The sequence below is a fragment of the Colias philodice genome, chromosome 17 (genome assembly GCF_061535455.1).
Source record: "Colias philodice isolate Cphi_HAF_F1 chromosome 17, ilColPhil1 Martin Lab GWU primary, whole genome shotgun sequence".
In the NCBI taxonomy this organism is placed as follows: domain Eukaryota; kingdom Metazoa; phylum Arthropoda; class Insecta; order Lepidoptera; family Pieridae; genus Colias; species Colias philodice.
The window spans coordinates 6,077,467-6,097,116 of record NC_143102.1 but is presented as its reverse complement, the minus strand read 5'-3'; the positions used below and the strand labels follow the sequence as shown (position 1 = coordinate 6,097,116).

General features: G+C 32.5%; 1 protein-coding gene across 4 annotated transcripts in view; it reads left to right on the top strand.

Moving 5' to 3' along the window:
• RapGAP1 (Rap GTPase activating protein 1) overlaps positions 1–19,650 on the top strand; it is a 223,922-nt gene that overhangs the window by 139,115 nt on the left and 65,157 nt on the right. Inside the window, exon 1 of one of the 4 annotated variants that reach the window (XM_089706130.1) lies at positions 3,215–3,996. The exons of the other annotated variants lie outside the window; for them this stretch is intronic. Coding sequence (XP_089562256.1) covers positions 3,766–3,996 — 231 coding nt within the window. The 5' untranslated portion in view covers positions 3,215–3,765. Of the gene's footprint in view, positions 1–3,214; positions 3,997–19,650 lie in introns of those variants that run through there. 4 annotated transcript variants of the gene reach the window in all.

Here is a 19,650-nt window from a genome sequence, read left to right as displayed (position 1 = left end):
CCAATAGAACACATCTGGGACATGCTTAAAAGAAACATTAAGTTCGATACCAACCCAGCACCAATGTTAGATGAGCTTAGAAATACAGCTGGGGCCGTTTGGTACACTATAGCTCAAGTAGACATCAAAAATGACTTCTAGAGTATGCCATACTGGATGCAAACAGTGTTTAAGGCAAGAGAAGGAAACACCCTATATTAAAAGGTCAATTTTTTTTTATGGAAACGTTCTTTCTAATTTTTGTGCATTTTTTAAGAAATCATTTAAATTTTATAGGAAAAGCGTAAATTCTTGTTTAATTCATATCTACGCGGTAGTACTTCTTATAAACTTCCAATTATTACTAAAAGTTAGTAAAAACATTAAAGTAACTAGTTTTGATTAAATTTTTATTGCATTTTGTAGTAGAAAAGAAATAGTGTTATTTTACGCAAAAATTTGCAGTGGCCAAGATTCCGTGCCGGTGAGTGTAGTCTTGAAATTAGTATCTATTTGTAGTTATTGTCTTTTACTTTAAAATACTTACGTCATAACCCATAAGCTTATTACTAGTTCATAGAAGCTTGGATTCACTTCCACAACTAATCTATATACCTAAAAACGAAACCCGTTTCGCGTTGTCACGGCATCACGTGTGAACGGCTGAACCGATTTCGATAATTCTTCTTTTATTATATTACTTGAAGTACGAGGATGGTTCTAATGGAAAGAAAACATAAACATGTACCACGGGCTAAGCCGGGGTGGACCGCTAGTACTTAAAGAATGCTCAATACTTTCACAAACTGAGTATATGAGTCACTTATATATTAATTTATATTTAATTTTTATTCATAAATACTGTCTATGAATAACGCGTTTGTTTACGTTGTAGTTGCATTGTATTTTAATTTCATCTATGAATAATATAGGTTTATCTATCACCCCATTAACATTAATGACGTATGATGAAGAATACCCATTATTCTTTAAGTAATTAAGCTGTTTACATAACTGTTAAACTAAAACCAAACATAGTATACACGATAATGTTTCCATAGAATCTGTAATGCAAATTGCAAAACTGTATGTCCGTTTATCCTTATAAGAATAGTCACAGTAAAAAGAATTTCGAATTCTATGTATTGTGACATAGTTCTGAGTTTCATTTGTAGTGACAGATATAGAATACTGCGTTTTGAGGAAGTATGTGTGTGTGTTTATTTCCTGTGAGATGATGGAACTAATTAATCAGTCGAGTAGAAATATCGCGAAATAATAAACAAGGGAACAATAAGTCATCCAATTTGTAGAAAAATACACATTTTCACAATAATTAGTATTGTCACTTCCTTCTTCGTGTATTGTTTTCCGTTCATCTTAATTTCTACTATTGATATAGTTATTCTACAGTAGTTAAAAAAAATTAATACAAACGATGTAAATTACTGCTGTAAGTATGGATGGATGAATGAATGAATGGATGTTTGTTATTCTTTCACGTAAAAACTACTGAAGCGATTACAATGAAATTTGGTATGTAGATAGCTGAAGACCCAGAATAGGACATAGGACTTTTTATCCCGGTAATCACACAGAAACGGGTACTATGCGGGTTTTCTATGAAATCGCGGGCGAAGCCGCGGGCCGAAATGTAGTTAATAATTGAAATTTTAATTCGTACTTACTAATTATTGATACATTGACATTCTTTCAATCACATTAAAGTTGTCACACCATAAGTCGATATTTCTATCGATAAACATGCACAACACTATTAATTTAACATATTCATTTGTGTTTCCTTTTGAAATTCTAGTGTTTGCTTCTGACGTAATATGAGATGGCTTTAAATGGGATTGCGAGCGTCCCTTGCTACCCCGCGGTTAACCGAATGTTTAAAACACAAGTAAAATCATATGTTACTGTTTAATGCCAAATGATGCCGGAATATTTGGTTGCTCTTTTAATTTATTGCATTGTATTGCATGAGTTAGTAGTTAGTGAGTAGTTCTGGCTAATTTGATATTGTATCTTTATTCATAGGTATAAAGTACTAAGACAAAATTTCAAATATGTCTACTTTATTGTTATTGCCTGACTGTCAAGAATTAGACGAAACAGAGTACCTAGATATTATTATTATCTACATATACTTTCATATTCGTAAAAATTTCATAAAATTGCAATGACGTTCTAATTAGAAGCTCATTGGGAATATGCTCATCAAATACACACAGAATTTGACTTAACCACATTATTTGTGGGTATTTGGCATTCTGTTGGATTTAACTTTTGTGCGGTAACATATTATAGAGATACGATTTTATCTTTATTCCTGTATGAATATCACATAAATTCAGTCCCCTTTATTTGACAGTTGACTGACTACTCTTGATACTTTTCAATAGTTCACAGTGTACAAAATACCTGTTCTACGTATTTTTTTAAATTAAATTCTTAATATGATTTTTTGTCCATAGTGTATTTAAATTACTTTTACGTGTTGTATATTGTTTCGATCGAATTAATAAGTCATCGCTGAAGCTCTACCTATTAGAAATAAATGATGAACATAAGTACTTACTTACGAAAAAAGATATAAACAAAACTTTCTCATTTACCCTTAGATCTCTTAAAATACATACAATTTACAATAACCTCCCGACTAATTACCACAATGAAGTAATTTTATACATACTAATTTTCATTACGATCCTTTCCTCTAGGAAGTGCAGCCTTACTACCGTTCCCACATCCTTCCCGACAAAGATGTTAATTCTTTTTACTAGATAGATTTCCTAAAGGTTTTGGGTTCCTTCGGCTTCGGAAGCAGCTGTATTCCTGGCACCTGTTGAATCTTTGTTCCACCAGGTAGTTATGGTCTGGTGAGCGCCGGATATTCCCACGCGAATGCCACTCCTACATGCAAATGGCTGCCATCTTTCATTTTGGTGCTTGCAATTATTGCATATTAATTATACTACTAACTAAATTGTATTCGAATAAATTAAATTGCAAACTTTTTGAGATCGCCGACTGCATCCATCACCTGTTTAAAATTTACATCGGTATTGTGGTAATCTATTTTTCCTTGTCGTACGTAAAGAAACGCAGTAACCAAGACAGAGACGGGGCGTCATTACTGAACCGTTGGTGACTTGCTGCATGTAGCAACTAGCAACTTGCGTCTGGCACGCGCTTTGCCGCTTTCGGCTTTTCCATTCCATAATCCATTCCGTTTTCGAACGTCAGAGAGTGTGGACGTATCGCTCGTTATCTTGATTCTCACGTTTCGCTCGTGTTTTGACAGTTTCGGAAGTCCGTACGTGATCCTATATTATTATTATTGTTTTGATTGTTATCAACTATTCAGCGACCGATAAGTGGAACGGAAATATTATATAGAAGAACTATTGTGTAATCAAAACAAACAAAGTTTGTTGGATGCATATACACGTGAAATTATAACCCACTTCTAGGGAAAACGGCAGTGCAAAGTGAAAGTTTTAACGTCGCCGTGAATAGCATTTTTGGACAAAGCTATCTGGGACACATTTTTGGGACTGTTTTTCCTGAGGCGTGTAAATAATTGCAAAAGTTCTCGGCCGCTCAGGGCACGAGCAGCTGGGTGACCCGAAAAGTGATAATAAAAATAAACGATTAACCGCGAGATTTACGTAGTTCTTTGAAGCTGGATCTTATGATGATTAATGACGCGTGCGACTCGAGGATGCGATTCGGCAGGCGTTGAAAATTGTTGATTCGAAAAAACATTCTGGCTTTATGAGGGAGAGACGGTCGTTACCGATAAGCAGCGAAGTGGCGCTGAAAAGTGAAAAAGATGGTGGTGGTAGGGGATTGGTAGTGAATACAGTTTTGTGTGGTGTGGTTGATGAACTTTCCAACGGGAGGACCGGGCGTAGGGGATCGTGGGTGCGACAGGCAGTCATGGGGGTGCTTAGGTGGAAAGATTTGACAGGAGTCAGGTCCAGTACTCCCACTGAACAGAAAGAGGTGAGTCGATAGTCATTTGTTTCTATTTTTATTGACTAAACTGTTATGCCAATGCGAATGCAACTGCATAAATAATGTCAACTAGAGACGTGATTAAATGTTTCGAAACTTGAAAATAAATGTATTTCATGTACATGAATGACAAATTGCACTGACTTTATTAAAATGTCAATACTGACTTCTGCAACAGCTGTTTGATATGCGCCAGAGAAATTAGATTTTGTAGTTATTTATTGTTAAACTAAATGGAAAACTGTTCGAAACTTTATTCTCGTACAACAAATAACAATAACATAGAATTTATATGGCCTATTCAAACTTGATATTATGTTAATAAGATATCGTTGAACTGTCGCAAGTCGTCTGTAGATATTGTCATATCACATGAATCATATTTTACTATCAGTTATGTAAACATGAGTAACAGAGAAACGGTTAAGTGGTATTTTTGGCAAAGTCCGGTTCACCTGAGTCTCCTCTCTAGTCTAAAGTGACGTTCACCTGCGGTTTTAGAACTCGTTTCGCTAATGAAATGTAGGTAAACATCATTTTTGTGTCAAGGCTATTAAAATTAGATATTCTCTGCCGGATAAGTTTACATCTTGAGAGTATGCTCCTGTGAGATTAGCCAGATATAAATACAAACATACCTACATAGATTCACCTGTATGTTTTTAATATCTATGCTTGTATGTTTGTATGTAACCGATTCTTTTAGACTTGGATGATTTTAACTTTTTAAAATATAATGTAAGTAGGTTTACCTAACTATTAAACATTTATTCTTTATTTATGAAACTGAACATTTCAGACTCGAGTCATCATTTGTTAATAATTTATTAATTTAATAACAACATTAAACCGAAATAACCTCCAAATTATCAAATTGTAATTATTCCACTGAAATAGTTGATGTTATTGTTTATTATTAATAATTACTGTCAAATTAATTCATATATTTTCTCTTTGCGGTGCGGCATGCCATAAATACAAACATTTCTTGTCACAATCATTCATATTACATTTACTGATTACGTGTCTGAGAATATATAGGCAGTCTAGATATAAGATTATATACTTTATAGTACAATATGTACTCACATCACGTATATTTACCTAAAACACGTAGCAGCGGTCGTAATAAAAAGTAAATTGAAGAAAGGGTTACTCAATAAATCTTTTCGCCCAGTTATTATTTCTCAGGCCAGGCTGTAATTTTTCAAGTAAAAGCAAATGAACCACCTGTGTACCAAGTGACCGTTATGAGTAAAGGCTATTACTCAAACAGGGAACATAATTCGAAATTAGGTTATAGTCCATTGAATAAAAAGTTCTAGAGTGCGTGAGTTAGTAACGTAAGATGTTTCTTCGGAAACATGTCAAGAGTCCCTAGGTAATAAACATACTAAAACCCCGGGACACTAGGAGGAGCCCCGGAGTGGGGGGAGGGGGGAAATGAGTCCATTTTTTCATTTTTCGCTTAAATCTCAAAAACGGTACATGTTAGAGAAAAACTTTCAAGGAAAAGTTGAAAGGCCATAAAATTATTTACAAGTTGTACCTAAATCATTTTTTCCTATATCCTACCGTTTCTGAGTTATACGCAGTAAAAAATGATTTTGGTTCAAACAATTTCCCCATACTACACATCAATCGATGAAAAAATATTTATTTCTTCCAAAAAACTCAAATGTGCAACTTGTGACCGGTACTGATAGATTGCTCTTAATTAGGTCTATAATTGGTAAAATAAACACATTCCTCCATGGAAGCCTTTAGGAGGAATCGATTGTCAAAACGTTATATTAGGGCAGTTTGAGTTACTGAACTTGATCTTTTTATTTTTTTCTTCCAAAAAAACTCAAAAGCGCAACTTGTGACCGGTACAGATAGATTGCTCATAATTAGGTCTATCATTGATAAAAATACCAGATTCCACCGCGGAGGCGTTTACGGGTAATTGAATTTTATTAGGGTAGTTACGATACTTGAACTTTTTATTTTTTTTCTTCCAAAAAACTCAAAAGTGCAACTTGTGACCGGTACTATTAGATTGCTCTTAATTAGGTCTATAATTGGTAAAATAAACACATTCCTCCATGGAAGCCTTTAGGAGGAATCGATTGTCAAAAAATTATATTAGGGTAGTTTGAGTTACTGAACTTGATCTTTTTATTTTTTTCTTCCAAAAAACTCAAAAGTGCAACTTGTGACCGGTACTGATAGATTGCTCTTAATTAGGTCTATAATTGGTAAAATTAACACATTGCTCCATGGAAGCCTTTAGGAGGAATCGATTGTCAAATATTATATTAGGGTAGTTTGAGTTACTGAACTTGAACTTTTTATTTTTTTTCTTCCAAAAAACTCAAAAGTGCAACTTGTGACCGGTACAGATAGATTGCTCATAATTAGGTCTATCATTGATAAAAACACTAGATTCCACCACGGAGGCGTTTACGGGGAATTGAATTTTATTAGGGTAGTTATGATACTTGAACTTTTTATTTTTTTTCTTCCAAAAAACTCAAAAGTGCAACTTGTGACCGGTACCGATAGATTGCTCATAATTAGGTATATCATTGATAAAAATACCAGATTCCACCATGGAGGCGTTTACGGGGAATTGAATTTTATTAGGACAGTTAGTTAAAAAGTTCAAGTATCGTAACTACCCTAATAAAATTCAATACCTCCTAAACGCCTCCATGGTGGAATCTGGTTTTTTTATCAATGATAGACCTAATTATGAGCAATCTATCGGTACCGGTCACAAGTTGCACTTTTGAGTTTTTGGAAACAAAAAAAAATAAAAAGTTCAAGTATCGTAACTACCCCAATAAAATTCAATTCCCCGTAAACGCCTCCGTGGTGGAATCTAGTATTTTTATCAATGATAGACCTAATTATGAGCAATCTATCTGTACCGGTCACAAGTTGCACTTTTGAGTTTTTTGGAAGAAAAAAATAAAAAGATCAAGTTCAGTAACTCAAACTGCCCTAATATAATATTTTGACAATCGATTCCTCCTAAAGGCTTCCATGGAGCAATGTGTTTATTTTACCAATTATAGACCTAATTAAGAGCAATCTATCAGTACCGGTCACAAGTTGCACTTTTGAGTTTTTTGGAAGAAATAAATATTTTTTGATCGATTGATGTGTAGTATGGGGAAATTGTTTGAGCCAAAATCATTTTTTACTGAGTATAACTCAGAAACGGTAGGATATAGGAAAAAATGATTTAGGTACAACTTGTAGATAACTTTATGGCCTTTCAACTTTTCATTGTAAGTTTTTCTCTAACATGTACCGTTTTTGAGATTTAAGCGAAAAATGAAAAAATGGACTCATTTCCCCCCTCCCCCCACTCCGGGGCTCCTCCTAGTGTCCCGGGGTTTTAGTATGTTTATTACCTAGGGACTCTTGACACGTTTCCGAAGAAACATCTTACGTTACTAACTCACGCACTCTAGACCCCCCTTGGAGGGACTCATTCAATGGACTATTATGCAAATTTACTTATGGCTTTGTCCCTTGCAATTTCGTGGGGGAATTATAAAATTGAATGCTCTCTAAAACCACGTCTATTATAAATTCAAGTCTATCTTTTCTCGTTTACACGTGGATTGAACCGAATTTGGTGAAATTTATACTACTAATTGTAAAGAAAACGAATTGTAGGTTATAAAAAAGGCACTTAATAACCTTTAATAGAAAAATAATTTCATACGTTAAAAAATTTATTCTGAATAATAATTTAACAAATATAAAGGTGTCAAAATTCCTAATTTTATCAAGCTCAACTAGTTTTCATATTGATGCAGTAGCAGTACCTATTTAATAATAATTATTATAAAGAAACAAAATTATGAAAGCAGTTTATTAGAAACTTGACATACCTTAATTAGTAAAAAAAAGTTTTGAATAAGTAGGTACTAATTTTTAAATATATATTCTGGGTACGTAGAGATAGCAATTACGAAAGCCTTCGTGACTATGATATCAACGCAATCATGACATTCTTTTTTATCTTGATTGGTTTCTAAAGATAATTTGTAACATTATATGAATATAACGCTTGCATTTATTATTGAGTAATAACTGGTGTACTATTATTTTATAAGACAAATAAGATTCCGATAAGACATTAGTGTTTATTTTTAAAAAGTTTGAGCATCGTTTTCGTGAATTTTACTCTTCGAAACAACTACAACTGTTTAAAATGTATCATCATTTGACAATTACGTGATACATGATAGTAAAATTTGAGCGATTGGTTAGTTTAAAAGTTTACAATTTCTACGTGAATACTGTTATGATACAAAAATATACCGATAAAAAGTTTTTATGGATGTATCTACTTCAAGAAATAAATTTGCGAAAATTATTATTATTAGTGGCAAAATAAATCGTAATATTGCTACAGCTTAGCGCAAATCGTGACGAATATTTTTACTCCAATTACATTTGAGTGTCTGTTTGTAGGGTTGCCACAATCATAATTCACATGTTACCTTTAAATTATAAGTACCTATTATTATTTATCGGTAAAGTTTAAAAAGTTGTGTTTCTTTGGTGGTTGTTACATAAATTACTCATTCTTTATTATAATAAATCTCAAAATTTGTTATCCTAAACAACGAACTTACAGAAGTTTAATGAAAAAAGTTTACTACTCCTCCCATCGATATTAATAACCATATAAGACAGTTGAGTCTAAAATGTTAAAATACGAATGAATTGAAATTGGCGAACGGATAATTATCGAATCAAAATATAAAGAGAAATAGAAAATGAAAATTATTTGAATTTTTTGACTGACTCCGCATGTAGAGAAAAATAATGAGTCTATTTGTAGAATTTATTATTTATTTCAGTCAATTGGCAACCCTGTTTTTATTACCGCGATGCCATCACATTTGATGTGGCCATACTCAAGCTTTTGGGGTGAAATGTTATTAATATAAAGGGTGATTCTAAGGAAAGTATTCCTATTTCGTATTTTTGCATAACAACTTTCATATAAAGCTAACTCATCGATTATTATTATAGATAGCAAAGAGAGAAATTCTATAAGGGTTCGAAAAAAGCGGGAAAATTAAAGCTCTTTTGTGACAGCTTGCGATTTTTTTAAACAGAAGCTTTCTTTAAACTCAGAATCGATGGTTTTTATTTTATAGTAACTAACGATTTTTATTATTTCAAGAAGTTTAATTACGATGAATTTATTGAGGGTTTTCAATGTATTGAACATAGATAAAGGAGAATGGGCAAATTGGGCCTGAAACTTTGGCTAAGACCAATACACACGAAATATTGTTTTTGTGATAGATCATTACACATAACTTACGAAAAAAATAAAATAAAAAAATAAATCAACCGGGTTCTTGTACAGTCAAGGCAAAAAGTTTTATTTATTTGGCTATTATTTTGCGTACAATAACGGTGTTTTTAATTCGAGTGAAGTAAATATAAATCTAAATGTCACTGAAGTGACTGAGTTAAACCACAAAAAACGTCTAACTACGTTGAATTATAATAAACACGGCATCTAGGTACCTGTTACAAAACATAATATTAGTGTATTTCGGTTATTAGAAGGCTTAAGATTAGTACGTATTTGTAAGTGAAAGTGAATTGGAGTAACATAAAGATATTGTCATTGTCTTATAACAGTTATTTATTGCAAAAAATATTATACACAAAGAAATAAAACTTGATGTGACTGTACAAAAACCCGGTTGATTATTTTTTTATATATATTTTTCCCGTTATGTATGTGTTATGATCTATTATAAAAACAATATCTCATGTGTATTGGTCCAGCTCAAGGGTTCAGGCCCAACTTCCATAGTAAAATGCCCATTCTCCTTTAATTAATAATATCAAATAAATGTATTGAAAACGTGAATTATATTTAATTTAATTATTTGATTCGTATATAAAGTCCATTGAAGCCCGTGGTCACGCTGAATACCTGAGAATTTTCTGAACGCCTTTTCACATGATTTATTCACCTTTCTTTGATGACCTAATTCAATAGATGCTTAGTGAAAGGGACTCAGTCTATATTATACAAGACGTAAAATAATATAAAAAAACCTCTCCTTCAATTAGTTTAAATCCAAAAATATGAGCAGTATAAATAGAAGCTCTATTACCTATTGCTCCATAGAATTTAGTTCTAATTATTTAATATTTATGAGAATTTATCTATGAATTGAAAGTTATGCTAACCTTGAAAATCTTGAATGTGAGTAGCTGGTCCGTAATACTAGGTAATATCTATATCTATCTTATTATAATACTAATAGTTTTGTTCATTGCCTAATACTTTTAAATATAATAACAGTGTATATTTGACTAATTATTATTATTGATGTAGCACTGTATGTCTTATCACACCTACCTCCTCAACCGACTTCAAACAAAGGAAGAGGTTGTCAATTCGACTGTATTTTGATCCAATGTCGAAACAATGAATGTTTGCGCTAATTTTTATGAAATAATATAAACCAGTAGAATGTTGCATCTAAACATTGTGCCCAACTTGGCACTATGACAATTCCGTTGACTGTTGTCAAGCGGTCGCTGACATTAGACCAATCTGATGATGTAGATATAAAAAAACCCTGACACAGATTTCTGGTAACCGTGGAATGCTGCAGTTTTTATATAACCAACAAATTCGTTAAATTGATTTCGTTTGACGTTTTGAAAAGTGGAAGAGCAAACAGTTTTAATGACTACCTATATTTGTTTAAGTTTCTTGGTAGTTTGTTATGAGCGGTTATTGTTGTTTAACTAATGATGTGTGATTTAAAATCGACGGTGGTTAATTTTTATAACCAGGTCATTATACATATATGATCTCTATTGTTTCTGCTTGAGGCTTTAAAATCAGATCTGTAAATTGATGATCATTCATTAGCTTGTAAGTAAACAACTAGCAATATGGGACCTAATTGGTTCTTTAGGGTCATTCTGTATTTTGCTACTTATTTACTTTAATGTTTTCCTATGTTATTTTTTAGTTAACGTGACTCTATCTTGATAAAAAAACAATAAATTTAACTAAATCATCTAATCTTTGTTAGATTAGATGATTTAGTTAAATTTATTAATATATTCTTCAACCGGCAAAGAAATATTTTAAATTATAAGTCGATAGGAAAATGTTTAGCTATAGGTATATATCTAAGTACAAGCTATAAATAGACGGAATTTGAAGAGAGGTAAAGTGTGAATGATATGCTCTCATCCGTATCACAGTTTACCCGCAAAAAGGTTAATGCACTATCGGTAATGATACAAAAACTGGGAGATAACATTGACAGGCCGGTGATGAATCGCCACGACCTGATTATGGTTTTATGGTCTCAGTAAATCAAGTGATATTGATGTGGATGATATAATACATCGCACCCGATTATCTACATTTATAGTGCAGTGGATTCGCTAAGGCGATATTTGTTGGAAGTAAATATTGGACAATATAGCGATTATAAGTTCACTTGTACAAATGTTTAAGTTTCAGCTCAGACTCCTTTTGGAATTTTAGTATAGATGTTTTTTGTTGAGGTTCTTTTATTTGATTTACTACAACACTAAACATAAATCATTGTAAAGTACTTTAGGCTATATTTAGTTCACTTTATGAAAGTTCGAGCATTCTTTTATTTCGCAATCGTTTCCCAAAATAGTCTATAGGATAAATTCTCATACAACCCTACAAACTCTGCTGTAAAAATAATGCGATATTTTTATCATATACTACGTAAAACATTACGTGTTTGCCTTTTATTACAGTACACATTGAATTTGGAAGCGAAGGCTAAATTAGCCTCGAAAAAACTTGGTGTGCTCAGTAGATCGAGACAGTACTTCAAGCCGGCCCACCGACTTCAGCTTTACAAGGCTCAGGTGCGACCGCATATGGAGTACTGTTCTCATCTCTGGGCCGGAGCCCCACAGTATCAACTCCTTCCTCTTGACCGCATCCAACGTCGAGCAGCTCGAATTGTCGATGACCGTAGGCTTTCCGATAGGCTCGATCCTCTGTCAGTGCGAAGAGACGTTGCGTCTCTCTGTATACTGTACAGAATCTACTATGGGGAGTGCTCTGAGGAATTGTTCCACCTACTACCAGCCGCACAGTTCCACCACCGGACCACACGCCGTAAAAACCAGTTCCATCCGCACCATCTGGATGGTTGGCGCTCCACCACTGTCCGCTTCACCCGCAACTTCCTTCCGCGTACGGTGAAACTGTGGAACGATTTGCCACCTGCGGTGTTCCCGAACAACTACGACATTGGGGCCTTCAAGAAAAGAGCTTATTTGTCCATGAAAGGCCGGCAAAGCACCTGTAACACTCCTAGTGTTACAAGTGTTTATGGGCGGTGGTGACCACTTAACATCAGGTGGCCCATCTGCTCCTTTGCTTGCTCTAACATAAAAAAAAAAAAAAACATAAAAATACACATAATGGCAGCCTATTGAACCCATTTGCCGCTCCCAAAATTTCGTATTGATGTCCAATGTATATGACATTTTAATTAACGTTAGGATCTAGTAAACTATGCTTATACTACACATTTCATTAATAATATATGTATTTAGGTATAGAACAAATACGATAAACATTAAATATAGTTTTGTATCAGAAAGCTGTTTAAAATAAACAGTAGCTCAAATAACGGAGTCCGATGTGTGAACGCATCTTCTCTTGTAAGGAAATGGTCCGCGACGAATGAATGTAGCACAAACAACGAAGTCTGTCACGAAAATGTATGTATATTGGAAAGTATTGAATTTAACTGTTCCTTATTCGACACACGTGTACACTGTACAGAGGGCTATCTGCCAATTGAAAGGTGATTTGTTTGAACTGAAGATGTTCTTGATAAATATATGCTCAGATACGAATGTAGTTATTATGCGTTTTGAACTTTTGATAACACGTACCTAACTAGTAGAAGGAATGGTGTGTAAAATGATTCAATTAAATTATACACAAACACACAAAGTTCTTGCATAATTAGGTACCTATGCGCAAATATTCCCTTTTAGCTAATGTGTAACATTTTATAAATTTGTATATAATTTCATAACATTTGTTCGTTTGATTTGTGTTCCTATCTTAATGAATATTGAATCATAACTACGTTCTATAAATTGTATCTAAACTATATTATAGAAAGTTATGTTACAAAAGGTCTATCAAAGTTGACAAAGCAACAGATTGCTAGTTGATGCTTTTGACAATTCAGTTGTGGCTTCTGACGACTATTGTTCTATCGAATAGAGAATTAGGTTATATTGTGCATGTATTGTGCCCTAGGTCAAGTTGTATCGTAATGTCATTGCTGTTAGCACTTAACAATATCAAAGAGATTTATTGAAGTTATAATTAATTCAAGTTGATGTACCTACCTTAGAACATGTGTCATAATATAATAAATTTAAACTTACTTATGATATATTATGTAGTTTGACTTTAATCAATGGAATTATAAAATGGTTTCAAATAAGTAGTTAATCGTTATAATTGTAGTTTACCTAAAGATTCCTAAATATGTGTACCTACACAAAAAAATGTCACGTTCCTATTTACTTGCGTTATGGTGTTGTTAAAAATTGCAGGATTTTAGTAGCTTTTAAGTTTAAAGTCCCCTTTGATTTCTGCAAACACATCTCAGTTTAGTCTTGACATTAATTGTAGAGTGCGTTTCACGAAAGAGTTCCCCTGCCGTTATGTTGGCTTACCTGACTGTCAAAAACGAAAATATTTTTTTTTTAATCAAAAATGACAGAGAAAATATTCTCCTTTCTAGGCAGCCGACCCCGTAAGATACGGGATAAGGCTAGGAAGAAAGGAGAATATTTTCTCTGACATTTTTGATTAAAAAAAAATATTTTCGTTTTTGACAGTCAGGTATGCCATGCCAACATAACGGCAGGGGAACTCTTTCGTGAAACGCACTCTACGTGATATTTCATTGTTTTGTTTCACGATAACTAGACTCGTGAAAATCAAAGTTAAAAATGAAACTTTATAGTTCACCTACGTGCAAATAAAATATGTTTAATAATTTCGTATTCTACATAAAATACGTTTCATTATTTTATCAACAAATTATCATAAAAATCAGGTTCGTTCTTTAATTGACGTGAAGCGAAAGCGGACAATGATTTCGTTTATTTCAAACAAAGAGTGTATTTAAGATAAATATTATCTGAGCGAACAAATGAATGGATTCTTATATAATATAACATATCACGATATTTTATAACATTAAACACTTTTATATGTAAATCTTAATTGCGATTGTAAAACTCGAATCAAATTGCATAAAACTTGTAACTATGGTTACGCAAATGAATGAAAACTTTTAATGGCCAATCAAATTTTCTAGCGATTGTGTTGTTCTAGAATATGCTAATTATTGAGAAACGTTATGTTTTTATGGTTGAAATGTGTGGTGTAGACTTTTATATCCGCCCCGGCTTCGCCCGTGGTACATATTTCGCAATAAAAGGTAGCCTATGTCCTTTCTCGGGTATCAAAATATCTCCATACCAAATTTCATGCAAATTGGTTCAGTAGTTCAGGCGTGATTGAGTAACAGACAGACAGAGTTACTTTCGCATTTATAATATTAGTATGGATTACGTGTTAATATTTAATTACGTGTTAATATAATATATTGTAATAATAATATTATTTTGTCTGAGTTCTCAGAAATAAGCTCGCCCTAGGCCGTTATTTAATAACGAACAATGTATGAAATTAAATACGAACTTGGATAAAATAATTTTTTTTAGTTATTATAATTGCTACAAATAAACGGCTGAGCTGTCGACATTATTATTTTTTACTGTAGACGTGCCATCTCAATTAAGTTGAGCGTATGCAAACTTAGCATTATACACATCATTGTAATGACAAAATTATTGTTTATTCCTCGAAAATATCAGCAGTTTCTGGTCAAATGTATTTATAATAACCGACCGCATACCGTATGCACATATAATAATAACTGCTCAGTTTTTACAATAATTAACGTTGTTTATGGAAACGCTTTCCAATGTGAAACCTAATGGCTTTTTCTGAGTTTCACCCGCCTTAGTCATGCAAAACTCATTAGAGATCATGCGAAAAAAAGCGTGAGAAGAAACAAGATACACTAAATGATGTGTTTGTATTTATTGTATTGACTTGGGGATTTATTAAGAGCCCATTATACTGAAAGTTTAGGCATTTTAGGCACTGCGAGACGGCTCGCGCCCGCGTTGCGCAGGAGCCGGCGCGGCATGAACTCCGGTGACCTATGAAGGCGGGCGAATACGCCACAGTATAAATAAATCAGTAGTTCGATTTTATTTGCTATCGTAGGAATGTATTTGATAAATAAATTTACTACTTATCCTATACCATTAAACGAGCAATATTTGCATTTTTATATATTTGTTTGTATATATACAGTGTGGAAGTTTTCGATGTGCCCTGAATGGAAAGTACTTGAAATACAGGGATAGCAAATTTTTCTGAAAGGTAACATTCCTTTTTCAAATTTTACTTTATTATTCAAATCGATAGAAACAATATAAAAGATAATTTATTGTTAATTTCTCGTAAAAATATTTGCTCTTAGAAATAAAAATATCATGGAATCTAACATTTTTATTGTAGAATCAACATCATCTCAACATAAAGAACGCTTCTGGTTTATTGGTCTATTTTATACATACATTTAAAGTTTAAAATTAAACTCTCGTTCTGGATACATTAATTTATTTTCTTCTGAAAATATTGGTAATAATAATTAAAAGTAAAACAAATAAAAAAGGCAAAATAATATGTAATTGAATATAAGTATGTAATAAGTATGTTAGTGTATTCAACCAACTTAAAAAAGTGTGACTATTTTACAACAAGGTAATTTTTAAAACATTTTACAAGGTAATTTTTTTAAATCACTACATAGTATAAAACAAAGTCGGTTTCACTGTCCCTATGTCTCTATGTCCCTTTGTACGCTTAAATCTTTGAAACTACGCAACGGATTTTATAGTTCTTTCGATTCCCGGTCGAAGAAAATGAATTTTTGAAAATCTTTGAATGCAGTTCTATTTCTTTTTAAAAATAAAGGAAATTTGCTATCTCCAGTATTTCTAGTACTTTCACCCAGGGCCCATCGAAAATTTCCACACTGTATTTACAAACAAATATATTAATATGCAAATATTGCTCGTTTAATAGAATAAGAAGTTAATTTATATTTACAACAATAATCCTAGGATAACAAACAAAATCAAACTACTGATTTATTTATACCGTGACGTGCTCGCCGTTTTACTCGCCGCTCGGTTCTAATACGCGAGCGGCGACTACAACGTGGTCGGGAGCAAAACTAGCACAGGTCCTCCTTCGATGACGTCCGGCTGGACTCTGGCGGCACTGACGTGGTGCGCGCGAGTCGCATTTTACGTATTATATTTTATATAGAAAAAAATAAGGGCTAAATTATAAATCTATCCAAAAATTTCCCTGTAAAACCTGATTAGTAAATGAAATGTAAAATTTTCATAAACATAGCGTTCCCCTAATTCTCATAAAACTGATTATGCTTTCAAAATCGATGTTACTTCTGATTTTTTTTTGATCGAGTTAAATGTTTAATATTGTGTTTTTATCCAAAAAAGTCACTAGATCAAACGTTTATCTGTGCTATATATTTTTTTAGGATTTTAAATATGATGATTTATATCCAAAAACCATGATTTAGAAACATACATTTTGAACAAGGGCCCCTTAACACGCTATTGTTTTGTATTGTAACGGTTGCGTACGAATGAATTCTTTTAAGAAGAACAATAAGTCGGTCGCTTGTTTTTCGGGGTTAAGTCGGTTAATTAAATGTATGTTATTTGATCTTTTATAAGGTAAAATTATTTTACGAAAAACCATTTAAAGAGGAAAAAATACGTAGAAAAGAGAGTTGCTTGAAACTTCATTCTAATAATGAAAGACAAAGAAATCGTCTTTACCTGCTCTGTATAAAAATTTAATTGTATTCAAGTATTGAAATTATATTTAATTAACAGATTATTCTACAGTTTTATGAACAAAGGAATCATTTGCAAGAATAAGACATGTTAACTTCAAGAGAAATAAGGATAATATGTGAATTTTCGGTTTTGTTTGCATCTAAAATTACGAAATAAGTCATAGTGTGTTTTCCAATCGTTTTTGATGACTCAAAATCGAAAGGAGGATATAATATGCGATATTTTATACTTATCTATGCAGTTATACCGGCTGTATGACCCGGCTTTGTCTGCAGGATTGGTAAATACTGATTTTTGATGGTAAAATAGTTTTAAAATCGATCGAATAGTTATTGGGTTCAATTTCTTTACACTTTTTCCATAGATTGTGATAATTGTATATAAATATCGTGTTTTTTTTTCACTATTCGTATAGTAGATAACATTTTCATGTTATTGCTGTTGAAACTGATCCTTGAGAACATCTGAATTAATAATGCGCAAGAAATCGCAAAGAATCTTCTATATTTACACAGGTGTGATAACTTACCGGTTAATATTTTTAATATGATAAATGAATGTATCATTTTCCTTTTTACTTTGACTGGTTATAAAGTATAGACAGTAGAAATTATAAACTCTAAAGCTGAACCGATTTTAATGTATTTTAGTTAAAAATATTACAAATTAATTGCATATGAAAGAGATAAACATACATAAATTACTCTCACAAAAAAGGAAAATTTTAATTTTCAAAACATTTACCAATATTATTGGGTTTACAGCTTTCACCTTACCTTACAAGGTATTTGAAAATCATGCATCTTCCTCAGATAACTTTTATAAACATCTGCTGACTAAGCAAGTCTTCGCTTCGTGATTCATTTTCCCTTTTATCTGTCAATTTATTTTATATTTCATCAATTTGTAGGGAAAACGATTTATAAGGGAGCAATTTTATGATTACCGTTCTAAGCCTTCAATGATTTATCTAAATTTTTTTCCCGGTATAAGATAACGCATTCGATTTATCAGCTATAATAATAAATTGTTGTTGGAAAGCTTTTGAAATATTATAAAATAAACGTAACAAACTAGGTTTATACTAAATATTCAGAAAGTATAAATTGGATTGCTAAAACTATTGTGTAAATGTATTTAATACAAAATGTATGATAAGACCATCGCATTAGAATAAATGCAGTTTCAACATCTGCCATGGGAAAGGCGTATTGTTTGAAAAAATTGTGTTCCACTTTCGTAACTATTTACACGCTATACCATACTATGTAAAGTTTACATTGTTTACATTGTAAACAATGGGTAACGGTAGCAATTTAAATAATTTTCGATTTGCCCAGAAGCTGAGAAACATTTATATTTTAACTTTTTTCGTATTGGCATGCAGATATCAAAGTCCATATTTTGGCAGCGTTTGCCAAGCCGCTATTATTTTTTGCGGTTTGCTTTGCGCATTCCCTTTAACCATGCATATTATGACTGTATGTGAAGACATTTTATTACTAGTATTTAAGTGAAGTCCCATGTCCCCTAGTGGGGTAAGGGGCAGATGCATTATACAACTGTTTCACTGATCGATTTTCTTTTAGAGACAAGTAGGTGATCAGCCTTCTGTGTCCTGCCAGACCGAGACATTTTTTTTTTCTTCGTCTCCACCGGGAATCGAACCCAGGACCCCTCGGTGATACGCTCACGCGTCATCCACAGTACCAAGGAGGCGGTCATTACTAGCATTTACGTAATATTATGTTTTAGGCTTTAGCCTAATAGGATAGATACCTTATTAAGTATATTCCATAAAAAATAAACGTAATAGTTTTTCATTAATAATGCAAAAAATATATGTATAAATATGTCTCCATTTACATATCATATGTAGTAAATCATATGAAAGCCTATTTATTATTTAATTTATGTTAATTTTAATTCCCAGATACTATACTTCGGTATATTCGATAGAGTTGTAAACTACAGGCTCATACATATTGTCTTGTTTACGATAATTTTACGACGTGTGAAATTGGGCCGTGTTTGTATGTGAAAGTGTTCAGTTTATGGTGGGAACTTGATCCTATGAAAATATTTTGCTTTGGTCGTAAACTTTATGGCAAGGATTCAGTTTTGTCATTACACAATTATTGATATGTCTGTATTACTATTACGTACCAAATTTAATTAATGTTCGTTTCAATATTTTATAAAAATACCTATATTCAATATTTACGAAAAGTAAAATATTGTTGTTACTCTACCGACTTCCTTATACATATTTATTTGCAATAGTTTTGACGATATTACTTTGTACAATGTTATTGACTCTCAAGATTTCTATTAACAACTCCTAGCCTATAGAAATGGTGTTATTGGTTTAGATAAATATTAAACGAATAAATTTTCTCTTGTTTCAGGTATGTCTCAGTTCATTACAGTGCAAATAGACCGGAACATTTACGGTAAACACTTTTAATGAAGCATACTTTCATCTCCGTTTGACTCGATGTCTGGACTCGAATCGATTTACATATCCATCGTTATCGATACAATCGTACTCGATTATTCGATCACGCGATTTTACGT